The sequence below is a fragment of the Lactuca serriola genome, chromosome 1, assembly GCF_051521515.1.
Source record: "Lactuca serriola cultivar US96UC23 chromosome 1, Lser_US96UC23_V15, whole genome shotgun sequence".
Taxonomy (NCBI): Eukaryota; Viridiplantae; Streptophyta; class Magnoliopsida; order Asterales; family Asteraceae; genus Lactuca; species Lactuca serriola.
This window is the reverse complement of record NC_136408.1, coordinates 1682703-1700726: the sequence shown is the minus strand read 5'-3', so window position 1 is coordinate 1700726 and position 18024 is coordinate 1682703. Positions and strand designations below refer to the sequence as shown.

General features: G+C 28.8%; 2 protein-coding genes across 2 annotated transcripts; one reads left to right on the top strand and one right to left on the bottom strand.

The window, feature by feature from the left end:
- Nucleotides 1-899: 899 nt before the first annotated feature.
- Nucleotides 900-12731, bottom strand: LOC145067296 (uncharacterized). The gene is made up of 15 exons (XM_079014472.1): nt 12603-12731; nt 7445-7566; nt 7286-7345; nt 7087-7206; nt 6878-6997; nt 6627-6771; nt 6048-6218; nt 5736-5891; nt 5480-5586; nt 5296-5389; nt 5048-5189; nt 2857-3013; nt 1536-1652; nt 1264-1390; nt 900-1190 (listed from the first exon to the last, which is right to left on the bottom strand). The coding sequence occupies exons 1-15, from the start codon at nt 12729-12731 to the stop codon at nt 933-935; spliced, it is 2025 nt and encodes a 674-aa protein (XP_078870598.1). The 3' UTR covers nt 900-932.
- A 1687-nt stretch (nt 12732-14418) lies between these two features.
- On the top strand, nt 14419-16517 carry LOC145049664 (uncharacterized). Its single transcript, XM_078998043.1, has 5 exons — nt 14419-15166; nt 15423-15550; nt 15659-15803; nt 15904-16099; nt 16187-16517. The coding sequence occupies exons 1-5, from the start codon at nt 14419-14421 to the stop codon at nt 16515-16517; spliced, it is 1548 nt and encodes a 515-aa protein (XP_078854169.1).
- The last annotated feature ends 1507 nt before the right edge of the window (nt 16518-18024 follow it).

Sequence of the window (18024 nt, the reverse complement as noted above, 5' to 3'; positions counted from 1 at the left end):
TATTTATTTTTTCGTATATCAATGTCATTTTCATTATTGATTGTGCTTTTGTTTACAATGTATCCAAATTTATCTTCTATTTTATAAACTATATATATATATATATATATATATATATATATATATATATATATATATATATATATATATATATATATATATTGAATAATCAATACATTTTTTTTAAAATACTTAAATCTTATTATATTCTATAAATCTTTTACCCGTTAAAATTATAAAAGAGTTTGTCCCAATCCACCACTAAAACAAATCGGTAACAATTTTTTCTCTAAAATTAGTCGCCAATCCATGCCAAATTTGTGGATATTTGGTTTGTTTAGAAGTAGGATTATTGCTATTTTATTCCGTTGTTGAATATGAAAACATCTGTCACTAAATAGTGGCTAAAGTTTTGACATGCCATTTTATACGACAAATTAACATCTATTGCTTAATTTTACTATCACACACAAATTAGTTTGTGTCTGTTTCCCTATTTTCTAGTAGTGTTGTGAACCATGTGACATGTGATGAAGATTTTATAATCGAGGAAATGATGCTAATGAACAAGAAACATGTCATGTATGTATCTTAATTCGTTATAATGTTACATGGTAACTTGCATTAACGTTCATTTTATGCATTAGTGTTACTGTTACGTTGTGGGACTTCAGGTGCAACACTAATCCATAAATTCAAAACGGTGTAATCGGTAATTCATTAACTACAAGACTTTTTAGAACGACATTAACCACCGGTACCACTTCTAAATTTGCGACAAGAGAAAAAGTGCTGTTAAATAAATTCATTGGATGTGAAGTATTAAAATGCATAACTAATTCCTTAATAATGTTAACGATTTATCATATATGATTGATAAGTAACGCCATAATATTTTTATTTAGGATGTATACAATGTATTGTTTTTCACATTAAGAAATTTTGTTAACAATGGAACTACTAGGACCTTCTAAACGGATATAGTCATACATTACCCCTTGAAAATGAGTCTTATTGCTGGCTTGAGTTAAGTAGATAGAATTCAGTCCATGTGAGTATAGATGGGAGCCTGGTATTTTGATACTGAATAACCAATACAAGCCGTGTATTCCGTGCCTTGCAATTGCATTGTCTCCCCCAATGAATCCAGTTGAAAAGAGCGGATCATTTTTCAGATCGTTAATACGTACCTGAAAAATTAGAATTTTATTTATTGTTTATAATATTTTGCATCTGAATAAAATTTAATGACCAATTAAGTACCTGCAAGTTAGACTGATGTGCGGAAGCAAGAGCTAATCGGAGTACATATGCTCCGCTCTCATTCACATGGTCAAGACGAAAATTGATTGTCCATGTTGTTCTCTTGTAAGTTCCATCGTCGGCTTCCCTTCAAAATTCCAAAGTGACGTTATAAGCACTTGACATATCTTATACTTAATAAAACATGGCTAGAGATTTACCAAAGTTATCTATATATTAATCACCACCAACACCATATAGATAATAATAGTGTAAACGGTAATGTAACATACCTAAGAACATGGGCAAAAAAGAAATCTTTTCCATAATTACTCTCTCCAATTGTGTATACCAAATCTTGATTTGGATACAACTCTGAATATCTTTTCCATAATCCGTACTGTCTGAACCTGTTCAATCGATATATATATATATATATATATATATATATATATATATATATATATATATATATATATATATATATTCAAAATCAAATAAGAAGGAAAATTTTTGTAGGAAGGTAAGAAGTTTTTTTTTTACATATTTTTTTAGCGAACAAACAAAATGAATCATCACATGATTCATGTGTAAGATGATTCACAAAAAAAAAAATTCTCAAAAAAACATGTTAATGATTCATTTATACAATGATTTTGTTATTATTCACTAAAATTATCATAAAAATGAATATTTTCTTAAATTACTTAAAAATGAATCATGAAAATGTTTTTTTTTGAAATTTTTTTCTTGTGAATCATCTAGTGATTCATTCATTTTGTTCGTCAAAAAAATATATACAAAAGAAATTTCTTATCTTCCTACAAAAAAAATCTTACAGGATATATATATATATATATATATATATATATATATATATATATATATATATATATATATATATATAGGGCTTAGGGAATATGTGGTTGTTATGTAACCTAAGCTTATATATAAAACCCTCCAAAATATGTAGTTTTGATCCATTTATATCCAAACTAATCATGATATCTCTGTTATTATTCTTCCTTAATCATGTGACTTGCCAAATCGATCAAATTTATATTCTTTTTATTCATTGTGTCTAAGAACTTAAAGCATTAAAAGTCATGATCATTTAATCAAACCTACTAAATTTTTAAATGAAAACTAATACAACAAAACATGAAAGAAGCACATTCAATAACTCAATCAATCCTTTCACAAATCATTAAATATACTTTTTCAACTGATTGACAAAACGTTTGAGTTATATCTATTAAAAAAATATTGGTGTTTTTACTTTCGCTATAAACTTTAGTGATTTTTTTTTGAAATAAAAAAAAAATATAATTGATCTTTTTTAATTCATAATTTACTCAATTCAATGGTATTTTATTAAAACAAAATGAAGAGAAAATGAAATTGGATTTGTTTCGTTTAAAACTACGTCATTTAAAAGGTTCTATACCTAAGTTTAAATACATAACAACCACATATTCACTTTTCCCTATATATATATATATATATATATATATATATATATATATATATATATATATATATATATATATATATATATATCTGTGTGGGGTGTGTTTGTGTTCATTAATGAATTAGTACATGATATATACGAACCTATTAGGACCTTGGAGAAGAAAACTGTTGGCATATTTCGGTTGAGGATCAGGGATGTGAAATTCAGCTGCTGTGCGGTCAGGAAAGCCGATAGCCCATAAAGTTGGACCATATCTCGGTGGATGATATACAAGTTCACCCATGTTTAATCTAACACCTGTTGTTAAGTTATTGTGTATGTTAATTATATATATATATATATATATATATATATATATATATATATATATATATAGGGTTAGGTTAGTTTGTTTTCATTATCTATTGTGTGCATTTATGACTGATTCTGGACCAATCATTTTAGTTATTTTAAGAAAGTAATCAATACATATTACATGTTGAAGATATAATATGTATTAATTACATCTTCAACATTTAATATGAATTAATTACTTTCTTAAAATAACTAAAATGATTGGTCCAGAATCAATCATTCAGGCACACAATAGATACTGAAAACATTTGAACCTAACTATATATATATATATATATATATATATATATATATATATATATATATATATATATATATATATATATAGGTTCAGGTTTATTTGAGACCATTCTAATTTTGTGAAACCGTGAGACCAAATCTAAAAATAATTTTAAAATGCAAAATAAATGGAAAAATCCAAAAATACTTTTTTTTAAATATTATTTTCGGAACTTGAATTAACTAAAAAAAAATAAAATAAAAAAAATCCCGTTTTTTTTTTGAAAAATACGTGAAATATTCTAAATAGAATATTACACTGACATATTCTTAAAAATAATTTTAAATTGCAAAATAAATGGAAAAATCTAAAAATTCTTTTTTTAAATATTATTTTCAGAACTTGAGTTAACTAAAAAAAATAAAAATAATAAAACAAAAATTTTAAAAAAAATCCTATTTTTTTTGAAAAATCCGTGAAATATTCTAAATAGAATATTACACGGTGTCACAAAATTAGGCCGTCTCACATGAACCTAACCATATATATATATATATATATATATATATATATATATATATATATATATATATATATATATATATAGGGTTAGGTTATTTTGTTTTCACTATCTATTGTGTGCATGTATGACTGATTCTGGACCAATCATTTTAGTTATTTTAAGAAAATAATTAATGCATATTACATGTTGAAGATATATTAGGTATTAATTACATCTTCAACATTTAATATGCATTAATTACTTTCTTAAAATAACTAAAATGATTGGTCCAGAATCAATTATACGGGCACATAATAGATAGTGAAAACATTTGAACCTAACTCTCTCTCTCTCTCTCTCTCTCTCTCTCTCTCTCTCTCTCTATATATATATATATATATATATATATATATATATATATATATATATATATATATATATATATATATAGACTTAGGTTCAAATGTTTTTACTATCTATTGTGTACATGCATTATTCATTTTGGACTAATCTTTTTATATATATATATATATATATATATATATATATATATATATATATATATATAGACTTAGGTTTAAATGTTTTCACTATCTATTGTGTGCCCGTATGATTAATTCTGGACCAATCATTTTAGTTATTTTAAGAAAGTAATTAATGCATATTAAATGCTGAAAATGTAATTAATACCTATTATATCTTCAATATGTAATATGCATTAATTACTTTCTTAAAATAACTACAATGATTGGTCCAGAATCAGTCATACATGCACACAATAGATAGTGAAAACAAAATAACCTAACCCTATATATATATATATATATATATATATATATATATATATATATATATATATATATATATATATATATATATATATATAGGGTTAAGTTATTTTGTTTTTACTATGTATTGTGTGCATGTATGATTGATTCTGGACCAATCATTTTAGTTATCTTAAGAAAGTAAATAATGCATATTACATGTTGAAAATATAACGGATATTAATTACATCTTCAGTATTTAATATCATTAATTACTTTATTAAAATAACTAAAATGATTGGTTCATAATTAATCACATATGCAAACAATAGATAATGAAAACATTTGAACCTAACTATATATATATATATATATATATATATATATATATATATATATATATATATATATATATATATATATATATAGGTTTCAAAAGGGAAGAATTTAATTTGGCTAGTAATTAAGTTTCAATAGCTATATACGACCTGGAGTAATATTGATGATCTTAGAATTTTTATAATCGCCAATAAATCCGGGAACCCAAGCGTATAGATTGTATTCGCCGACGATGATGTTCTTTATGGTAAAATAACCTTCCTTATTCGTTTTGGTCCAAAATTGGTATTGCTGGTGAATAAAGCAATTCAAGTAAGTAGTATTGAACTTTTATAAAATTAATATGAGAAGTAAAAAAAATATTGATATTTATATTTATTTGCATTGTGGGATTCACCTTGGTTTCTCTTTGCCAGGATCCCACGTCTCCCGGTGGTGCTAGGCCAATGTAAGCGCCGTTTGCTGATATGTAACCATGGCTATTAATAAAGCTACATATACACAAATGTAAAATTAACTAATTAATAATGTATATATGTATATAGTGTCTATTGATCACTAGCTAGGAGGACTTAATTTACCTATCTTGGACAAGTAATCTACCCATAACTGTGCCCCGTTGGCCAGCAGATTGGAAGTCAGGTGAAGCAGGAAAGTCATATGGCCATCGATCGACTTCAATGGACATCTAAAATTTAATCAACAAGTTGGATTAAGAATAATATGATAAAATGAAAGAGCATGTTATATATATATATATATATATATATATATATATATATATATATATATATATATATATATATATGGTTAGTTTGTAAATGTAATAAACTAAACCTGGTGTTTCGCATCATTCCAAAGAGTATAAGGGTTTTTTCCATCAGGAATAGTATTGAGATATATAAAAATCGGGCCTAACACTTTCTTCCACGACTCATTTTCCTCAAATTTGATCACCATATCGTTTCCGCCATAATGAGCACTTGAAAAAATCTATATAATTCATATAAAATGTATAATCAAATTGCTTATATATTATGAAGCATGTACAATAACTAATTGAGTAATTGCTTATATATTATGAAGCATGTATAATAACTAATTGAGTATATGATGTTTTTACATAGAATATTTATTATGAAGACTTACCGAAAGAGTTGTAGGTCCAACATGAGAAGTTAGCTCCTGTTTAATCGGACCACCTACCCTAAACTCATTACTTGGTGTAATTTGCCAAAATCCTACAGCAGGATCCGTACAAATCCATCCATGGACTCGAAGATCCTTTAATTCACAAGTGTATTGATATTTATCATCTACCTGCATGCATTTTATATAAAGAGTATATATATATATATATATATATATATATATATATATATACATATATATATATATATATATATATATATATATATATATATATATATATATATAGGGTTAGGTTATTTTATTTTCACTATCTATTGTGTGTATGTATGACTGATTCTGGACCAATCATTTTAGTTATTTTAAGAAAGTAATTAATGCATATTACATATTGAAGATATAATAGGTATTAATTATATATTCAGCATTTAATAAGCATTAATTACTTTCTTAAATAACTAAAATGATTGGTCCAGAATCAATAATACAGACACATAATAGATAGTGAAAACATTTGAACCTAACTTCCACAGTACTTTAATTACATGCATATGGTGAAATTCGTGACAATTTCTTTACCTGTCCTTTGAACTTACGCTCTAATGGGTCAACAAGGAGAACTGCCTCCGGATAGTCTAATGTCTTACTCCTTTCAGGAAATCGATCTTCTGGCAAAGGCATATCCCTTTGTCGGTCATCGTTCGACATGGCCATATAATGAAATCTAAGCAACAAATGTCATGCCATCATAATCTAGATAAAAAAAATGGTTTCATTTCGATCTAAAATTAAGTAATCTTTATTAGGAATTAATGAAGTTAAATAATTACTTGTCTCTCCTGAGCTTGAAAGCAACTCTAGTGGCCTCAAGATCAAAACTTGGCCATCCTTTCACATGTTCAAAAATTGCATAAGTATAGAAGCCGGATGACCCACGGAGCATAATATACCTAACAATAATACATCACATTGTGTTCAATACTCATAATTATGAATTTTGGATACTTAAAGTTATGTTACCAGTGTAATTAACGAGAACCTTTTGTCAATTTTGAGAGGGACAGATTTTCCCTTGAGGGAAAAATTCCATGTTCTAGAAAATGAGACTTCTACTTGATCTTGAGTTTCTTTTATAACTTTACAAATTGTTCCTGTGACACTGTATAAGTATAACATAATAATCAACATCTCACAATCAAAACTAAATCTCTCGAAAGACAATATACATATCAGATTACCTTTCCAAGGTACCTTCGGTTCTTGTACTTCCTGGAGGACTCCAAACAACATCCCAATACCTAATATTCACCATCCAAAACATAGTATAAGTAACCCTAATCACGTATGTCATGAACCTTTGAAGTTTAAATAAACGAACAATGAAATGATATTATTACCCTCGACTAGATTCATTTTTCTGAACTTCTAGCAAATTGTCGATTCCCTTGTATTGTATGCGGGTGATATGACCTTCTGGATTTTGAAGCGTGACTTGGACTATGCCATTACTCATTACCACCTACAAAAAAACATGTTTTTTTACATCAAAATCTAATATATATATATATTATTTTCTTTGAAAATTACAATCGAGAAGATGATAATTTCCAACTACTTGGTGCTCATGGATAGTTTATCCTTCACAGGACATTGATGGTTTATCCGGTTTTAGTTTCCGGGGGCTGTTATGATAAAATAATGACTTTATAGCAACAAATTATGGTTATTGTACAAATTTGATCATCTACCTTTATTTTGTACACAATTACCATTAAAATATAATATATAAAAACAAACATTGTGATATTTTTTTAAAACTTTGTTTATATGTTATTCTTTTATTATGTTTTTATTTAATCGAACATATATAAATAAATACATAAAACATGGAATTTCTATTTATTTTTCTTTAAAATAACACATTTCTTTTACATTATATATTGAAAATTCTTTATTATTCTATTTTTTTTATCACAATATCACATTTTTATTTATTTCTTATACTATATACTTTATACTTGAACATTATTTCTAAAATATATTAGAATAAAAAAAAAAACAAAATATAACATTATTACGAACAAATCAATGAAAATAAATCCTTTAATCTTAAACCATCCATGGTGCATAATATTGATCTTCCGATTATATGACAGTACTTTTTTAATTATAATTACGAGGGAATACCAACCTCTCTCAAAGATGGTATCGAGTGCCATATGAACAAATATTTTATATATAACAAGTATCTGGCTATTTTTAATTAAATTATTTAATAAAATTTTAGCATGAATATATAATATTACAAGCATTAAACATTATTATGATAAATATAAAAAATATTGAAATTTAATTTAATTTATAAAAAAGTAAATCGATTCATTTAAGCGGCACACATCAAACTTACCTTAGACTTATCAAGTGGGAGCTAAAATGTGAAGTATCAACGATAATTTAGATGTGTAAGATTTGAACTTTAAAGCTCTTATATGAAATTAGGTGTGAAACTCATGTATTAAATGAGTTTATTTAAAATAAAAATTAAATATAAAATTCTAAACATTTAAAAAGTTTGAATCTATAAGAAAAATGAAAAAAATATTGAATTATAAAAATTCAAGTGTTTTTTTTTCTCTTTTAAATTTATAGAAATAATTTAGATAAATAATTAAAAGAAATTAATAAAACTTTAACTTGATAATTTTGAAATTAGAAGGAAAGTTCATAAATGAAATTGATATATGCATTTATTATTACATTTAATATTATGTGGAATTTAAGAAAATGGAAAAATAATAAAATGACACGTGGAATAAAAATTAATTTAAAATTACCACAAAATTACATGTGTGGCAAAATGAATGAGAATGTGACATGTGGCAAAAAGATCTTTATTTATTATAGTAGATTTCATACTTTAGCCAGAGGCTCCCTTCATTAAGGAAATTTTTTACAACATTAATTCGTATGTCTATATGTTAGAGTGCCTATATATATTTTAAGATATGTCAAATTTATTTTGTAAGAAAATAATATGAAATTTAGTTCAAAATTTTACATGTAAATACTAATAATTTCAATAATAACTTGTAAATAATTAATAAGCTAATAAATAAATTGGAAAAATAAAAAGATAATTATTTTTCTCATAACATGTGAGATCCAAATGCCTTCTCGCATAAGTAAAATTTGCATTTTTACCTCCATCATAGATCCAATTGCATCATAGGCATGGGGTTGAGGGAGACAAAATGAACAATTATATAAGACTCAGTTTATATATATATATATATATATATATATATATATATATATATATATATATATATATATATATATATATATAACTTACAATAGCGATATGGTCCTTTTTTTTGACACGACCAAAACATTTAAAGATATTTAAATTTTCAAGACCTGTCGTAATACGAAATGTAAGATTTGAGATCGGATGGTCTCACTTAAAAATAGAGATGGACTTTCATATAACCCTTTGCACTTGAAGACAAAAATAGGACGATGGACCCTTTACGATTTAAGCTTTCCAGCTTGTTTTAATTGTATTAGTAAAATATTTCTAGAAAAAACTCATTTCCAAATGAAATTTTCATCACAAAATCGTCACTAAACCGACAAATTTACAATACATTCACAATAAACAGACTTTATGATGAATTGCCAACAGACTAGTGCATATTTTCAACTAATTTGTGACGGACTTCCGAAAAACAATCACTAAATTTACTTTTGATGGGAAAATTTGAAGGGCAACCCCGGGCTACATAATAGCTCTGCCCTTCCGATCCCATCTACACACTCATAGGCGAAGGTGGTGGGTGTGGGTTTAAAAAATAAAATCAACATATTAAAATGTTAAAAAAATAGTAAAGATATAATAATTATTTTACATATGGAATGGACGAAAGCTGTAAAAAAAATACTATAAGGAAGGTCCCGATATATTGAAAAAATGCTAGAGATGAAACTTAAATGTTACCTCAAACCATGTGATTGATTTATGATTTACTCTATATATCATTAATATATTTTTTATATTATATACTCCTTCCGTCCCAAAATTATAGTCTATTTTTTTTTAGTTTGTTTCAAGATAATAGTCCAATTATAAAAATAAATAACATTTTTACCAAAATACTTTCTGATTATTACTTAACCAAATAAGTATTTAATGAAACATTAAATGCAAAGAAAGGACAAACCTGTCATTTTATTATATAAAGTTAGTGGTAATTAATGATTTTTTTAATGTGTGTTTTTTGTCTATGGACAATAATATAGGGACGAAGGGAGTATATATATATATATATATATATATATATATATATATATATATATATATATATATATATATATATATATATATATATATATATATATATGTTTAGGTTCATTTGAGACCATTCTAATTTTGTGAGACCGTGAGACCAAATCTAAAAATAATTTTAAAATACAAAATAAATGGAAAAATCCAAAAAATCTTTTTTTAAATATTATTTTCGGAACTTGAATTAACTAAAAAAAATTCTGTTTTTTTTTTTTTTTGAAAAATACGTGAAATATTCTAATAGAATATTACATTGACATATTCTAAAAAATAATTTTAAAATACAAAATAAATGGAAAAATCTAAAAATTCTTTTTTTAAATATTATTTTCGGAACTTGAATTTACTAAAAAAAATAAAAATAAATAAAAATAATCCCATTTTTTTTGAAAAATACGTGAAATATTCTAATAGAATATTACACTGTACATATTCTAAAAAATAATTTTAAAATGCAAAATAAATGAAAAAATCTAAAAATTCTTTTTTTAAATATTATTTTTGGAACTTGAATTAACTAAAAAAATAAAAAAAAATCCGGTTTTTTTTTAAATACGTGAAATGTTCTAGTAGAATATTACACTGTACATATTCTAAAAAATAATTTTAAAATGCAAAATAAATGGAAAAATCCAAAAATTCTTTTTTTAAATATTATTTCCGGAACTTGAAATAACTAAAAAAATAAAAAAATAAAAAAAATGCGTCTCACGGTCTCACAAAATATAGGTGGTCTCAAATGAACCTAATTATATATATATATATATATATATATATATATATATATATATATATATATATAGGAATGAGTTCTATGGAAAACAAATAACTAGGGCAACATTTATCGGAACCAATAATCAAATAACACGTGTCCATTTCTTTCTTCACAAGTAATGTATTGTGGAAGTTATTGTGGAAATGATGTGTTGTCATGTTTCATTGGTTCAAATATGTGTTGCCCTAATCAATAATTTTCCAAATAACTCTTCCCTATATATATATATATATATATATATATATATATATATATATATATATATATATATATATATATATAAATTCGGAAATGAAAGAAGTCAACCGAAAGCCTTGGTACTTGTCTGATCAATCACACTGTTCAATAGTTCACTTCAATTTTGATTGGGGGATTTCACCGGTTACTAATCCAGTATCGGTATAGTAGGCCTCCTTGGCCACTCCACTAGTGGCTCGGCTTCGTCCTAGAAGCTACTGCTTCCGAAGCTTGTTCTCGGTTCGTCGTTCCAAGCTTAGATTTGAGATAACTGTAAGAATTCCTGCATAGCAGGGTTACCGCAGCTAAGGAAGCCTTGCACTTAGAACCGAGGGATAAAGTCTCGAATATACAGAAAGACTCCTAGCTAGCTAATCCTTAAGCCGAGCTAGTTCTTAGTCTTGCATATATATATATATATATATATATATATATATATATATATATATATATATATATATATATATATATATATATATATATATGAAAATGATCAAGATAAACTGCAGAATTCAAAAATAAGTGTGGTTTTAATGACATGGCACTGCCTGCCATGTCACCAAAAGGAAATTGAAAAACAAAAAAGTAAACGATGTGGTTGTTTTTATATTTAACCCTTCAATAAATTATCCACATGCAACCACTAACAATAATAACAGAAGTATGTATAATTTTCAATTCAATAGGTACACTTATCAAATCAATTACGGTATTCTTTTAATAAATAAGTATTAACAAACTGTTTCATACGATTAGTAACTAAATGAGTTTTAACTAAAAAAATGATATATAAAACAAACGTGAGCCAATACAAATGTAGCTAGATTTTGAATTGAATCAAATTGTAATCATTTGGAGTAATATTTGGACATTGTTAGTTTATTTTTTCCTAGCCTAGTCGTCGGTTAATTAAAAAAAAATTAAATTGTTGTTCGTGAAAAAAGATGTGAACCGAGCTTGTTTTATATGGTTTTGTCATTTTCGGATATACCCAAACCTGACAACTGGTTTCTATCTGAAAAGTCAAAGCATATAAGACGATTGTGGTTAACTGTTAAGCAACTAAGAAAGCCGATCAAGCCACCCGTTCACAAAAAAGAGCTAGCAAACTATAAATTTGATAGATATAAAATATAAAGCCCATGTGAAATTTATTTAACTGGAGACTTATTTGCAAATTATAAGTAGATGTACATACATGTTTCTGAATAAAAGTCAAGTTTACCCCTGTAGTGGCAATCGACGATTTTTGAGCTCTTGTTATATATGAACATGTTGACAATAAGTAGAAGCTGAAAGCACTCAGAAAGAAAAGGCGAGGATGCATAATAATCTTCTTATTACACGAGTTGAATGAAGTTTCCTATATATACAGGGAGAGGTAAATACTACATACATAATGATTACGCCACAAGGCATGATTGGAGTTAATGCTTTAAACAATAAATGCATGCGTTATCATCTAAATACGAGAAAAAGAACTAAAGTATATGTACATAGAATTTTGCAATTATCCAATGTACTTATATATTAAAGTTCTTTTGACTTAGAACATAACGTATATAAGTGTATTGGAAATGTGTCCATATTCAAGTGGTTGGGGGTTTAAATATTATGATGGATAAATATATAGATTTAGAAATATGGTTAAATGAGTGTGAGAGTCAAATGTTATAAAAGAATCCGATAGACTTGATTGGTAGGCCCGACAATCGTGTTGCGTTCGGGTTGACGGGTCGTAAGTTGGCGGGTCAAAATATACCAACCTGAACATGACCCATTTAACTATATAAGTCATGGGTTGGTTGGTTTGTAATATAAACTCATATATGACCAATTAACCCATTAATTTATACGGGTTTACAGGTTGGCGGGTCCGTGGTTCAGATTTAGGTTCGTGTGTTCATGGGTTGGATCGCAACAAATTGATTGTCTGTTGCGTTGTGTTCGTCGTTTATGTTCTGACGTCAACGTCGTTCGATAATGATTCAATCATTCATGCCGCCGTTATTCGTGAGTTTATTATGTCGTTCATCATAAAGGGAAAAGCGAGAGAATGCTTATTCGATTTTGTTTGTGAGATACTAAGATTATTTAGGCAAACACCAAATGTCAAATGGTCAATGGTATCGGGTATCCTATCCTAGTATAAAGTATAAAATATAATGTATAATACTTAATAGATTTAAAAAAATATATAATTTTTTTAATTAAAATTCTAAACGGGTTGGCGGGTCAACCCGTATATTTTTTGAGAAACCTATATATGATTTGTTTAATAAACGGGTTAACGGGTTGAAAAACTCAACCCAAACTCATTTATTTCGTGTCGTGTCGCGGGTCATTTAACGGATCGTCTCGAAAATTGTCAAGCCTATTGGTAGGTAACAACAATTTTAAGGAAATTAAGTAAAATAACCATAATGTGATAGTATATTTCACGAAAATCAACAATTTTTTTTATATTTTTTTTGGGCAAAATAATCAACAAATCCACAATAGTGCATTTGTAGATCAACAAAAAAACTTTTTTTCTAACAAAATTCAAATTGACATTTCGGAGTTCGGCTTAAAATTCAAGGGTTTTTGTCATAAAAGCCCTCAAATTTACATAAAAAAAACTGGTTATGCCCAAAATCGATTTTTTTTCCACAGATGCCTAACATTTGCCCCCTCATGTTTCATTTCAATGTTTTTTACCGGTTCCCCTTAACTAACCGGTTACATCCCCATTTGTAACCGGTAACATCGTTAAGCCCGTCTCCTCCGTTTCTCCTCTGTTAACACTCTCTCAACATTGAGACACCTACCACCCTCCCATGCTAGTACTTCTTCAGACATAGGTAATAGGAACTCAAACGTTAAACTCCATTTTGGTGAAGCATTCTCATTGTCTGAAGCTAGGGTTTTTGAAGAGGTAAGAAATTACGGTCTGATCATGGTTTTTACGAGAAATCATCTCTATTAATTGCTTACTTTTCATGATAATGGTTGCGATTGTGCAGGGGTTAGAAATGGGTTCTTCAGGCGATGGTTACGACGACCCATTTGCTGGAATTTACAAGCCATTTTCTGGGTTAAATGAGATGGATTTTGAGCTGCACGGGATTTACATGGATCATGAAACACGACAGGAGTTTGTATCAAGGCTTGATAAATGTAAGGGTCATTTTCTTAACATTCTACTTTGTGATGTGAACATTAGAAATGCAAGTATGATTGATGAGATGAAAGATCGAGTGGACCATGATAATGATTTGCAAAATGATGAGGAGACAGAGGAAGAAGTGACTAACAAATACATAATACATGATCCAAATGTTAGGTGGGATAAGATGGAACCTAAGTTAGGGTACGTGTTCGAATCACCTGCACAACTGAAATTCTGTGTGACAAACTATGCAGTAAATGGAGGGTACCAAATATACTTTCAGAAGAGTTACAATAAAAGAATTGTTGCAAGATGTGGTAAGAGACATGAAGATAATAAATTCCCTTTTAGACTTTATGCAGCATGGATGTACAATGACAGAACCTTTCAGGTTAAAGCAATATATTCTGAGCATCTTTGTTCTAGAGTGTTTAAATTTAGGTCTATTGTTACCCCAGAATGGATTGGAAGACACTATGTAACTAAGATAGCAAATAAGCCCATACTTAAACTTAGGGAGATGATCAGTGACATCAAACAAAGATATAGATGTGTGGTATCTATAGGACAGGTTAGAAGGGCAAAACAGTGGGCAAAAGAACTGATTGAGGGTAAATTAAATGAACACTATGCAAGAATTTGGGATTATGCCCAAGAGTTATTGAGATCAAACCCTGGGTCTACATGAACACTATGAGGGTAAATTAAATGAACACTATGCAAGAATTTGGGATTATGCCCAAGAGTTATTGAGATCAAACCCTGGGTCTACATGCAAAGTTGGTGTTACTAACAATCCAGATGATAAGAATTATTTTAAAAGGTTTTACATATGTTTCAAATCTTTAAGTGTTTGCTGGAAAATAGGTAGAGATGCTAATAACCAAGTGTTCCCAATAGCTTGGGCTGTTGTTGATGTGGAAAACAAGGATAATTGGACCTGGTTTCTGGAGCTTCTGAAGGATGATCTTGACCTTGGTACTGGTATAGATTTGGTTGTTATTTCTGATCAACATAAATTAAGTTCCCTTATAATTATAGTATATTTCAATTTTATTATTTCAATATGGTTATAAATACTAAGATAATATGTCTGTTCACAGGGTTTTCTTGAATCTGTTAAGGTTATTTTGCCACATGTGGAGCACAGACAATGTGCTAGACACATTTATGCAAATTTCAATAAAGCTTTCTCTGGATTGGAGTTGAAGAAGCTGTTCTGGGCTTGTGCAATGAGTTGTGTTGAAGGTGACTTCTTGAGAAACATGGAAAAAATAAAGACCATAAGCCCTAGTGCATATGAGTATCTAATGTCAAAAGAACCCAAAACATGGTTTTTGTGAGGCAGTGGAGAATGGTATTTCAGAGTGTTTCAACTCCATAATTGTAGAAGCTTGGAAAAAACCTTTGATTACAATGCTTGAAGAGATAAGGATATACATAATGGACAGGTTTTCCTTTATGAATGATGAATGCAGTAAATGGAAAGGTAATATATGTCCAGAGGTGATTAAGAAGATGAATCTTTTTGGAAAGAACTTTAGGTAAGACACAAAATAATTGTTTCTTTTTCTAATTGTCATTATAGTTGATATATAATGACTAATACATACTCTTTTGTCTTCATGCAGGCTTTGGTTAGTAGTGCATAGCTTAGGAAATGTATTTGAAGTGAGAAGAGCATGTGCTAGTTACAAGGTAGATTTGGATGGTAGGGTTTGTTCTTGCAGATTATGGGATTTGTCTGGAATCCCTTGTGTACATGCGATAGCAGCCATTAATTATATCCATCAAACTCCAGATAGATATATTAGTGACTACTTTTCAGTGAATAAATTCAAGGAATGCTATTCAACAAACATCAGTCCTGTGAATGGGAGTAATATGTGGCCTCTAACTGGATACAACAAGCCTTTGCCACCTGTTGGTAGGAAAATGCCTGGTAGGCCCAGAACCAAATGAAGGAGGCATGCAAGTGAGAAAGAGAGTAAGTTTAGTTCCACTTCAAGGGTGAAACCCCCAAGGACAGTGAGATGTGCTAATTGTCTTGAGTATGGGCATAATAAAAAAGGCTGCAAGAATGAAAAAAGGTACCAGTTCCTATGCCACCAAAGAAGATTGGAAGGCCTAGGAAATGTGATGTAGCTGGATCCAATCCACATGTTTCTGTACCCACTCAATCTAGTCAGCAAGCAAGTCAACAGGGCAGTCAACCACTTGTGACATCAACTGTAACCACTCAACCTAGTCAACAAGCAAGTCAACAGGGCAGTCTGCATGCTTCAAGTTCTAACACTGGCAAGAAAATGAGGAAATTAGGTTTAAGAGGCCCAAGTTTCAGAGTTGGTGACATTTCAAGTGAAGTAACTTTCCCAGATGTTAGAAGGAAGAAATTGGCTGTAAGAAGGCCAAATAGGAAGTCAACAACCAAATTTCAGGATGAAGTCAACAACCAGGTTCGAAATGAGGTTGCTCAAGCTGTCGCTCTTAATGATGTTCCTTTAGTGAATGAGATGATAGAAGAGGAAGAAACTGAGGTGTCAGTGAAGGTGCCAGAGCCAATTTTTAAAGAAGTTTATTTGGTCAATAACCAAGTTCCAGTTGTTAATGATATTCCAAATAATGTTGCTCAACTTCCTGCTGTTAATGATGTTCCTTTGGTGAATGAGGTGATACAAGAGGAAGATGACATTATGTTGATAGAAGAAGAAGTAGTTGATGTTCCATTAAAGGTTGCCCAAGATCTAAAACAAAGTCTTGATTAAGTTGGAGATGCAATTGATCAAATTCTTGGTTCTGGAAATGCATCAGATGCATCTGATGTTCCATTGGTGAATGAACGTGGTGTAGAACCTAAATTCACTGAAGGACATGCATCATATGTTCTCCCAGATAAAATGAAGATAAGTGTTGAAGACGTAGCAAATTTACTTGAAGGGGGATATCCCATGGCTGAAATTGAAAGCATGGGGTGGTTAGAAATCGAACTTGATGACACTCCACCAGTTGAGATGGTAATTTATTAACCTTGTAACTTTAAATATACGTTATTTATTAACCTTGTTATTTCTTGCATCAGGACTTAAATGAGGATGAACCTGATGTTGATGAAGGTGAAGCTGACTTTATAAATGATGTTCTAAATGATGGTGGTGTGATTGAAGGTGAAGGTGAAGGTGTTGAAAATCAAGATGATGGTGATGTGATTGAAGGTGAAGGTGTTAATCATGGGAATGAGGCTGCTGGTGATGTTCTAAATAATGAGGTTGCTGATGATGAAGGTCATCTGATAGTGCCTAAGACAAGGAAAAGAAAGCCGTCAGAGAGGATCACTAAACTGAAGCTTAAAAAGGCAGTTTTTGATAAAGATGGGGGTGGTTCCATATGTTTAAATCCAGTGAATCTGGAGTAGTTAGTTATGTATATGGGGGATTTAGGTGGGAATGGTATACTTGGGCATTTGCACAGG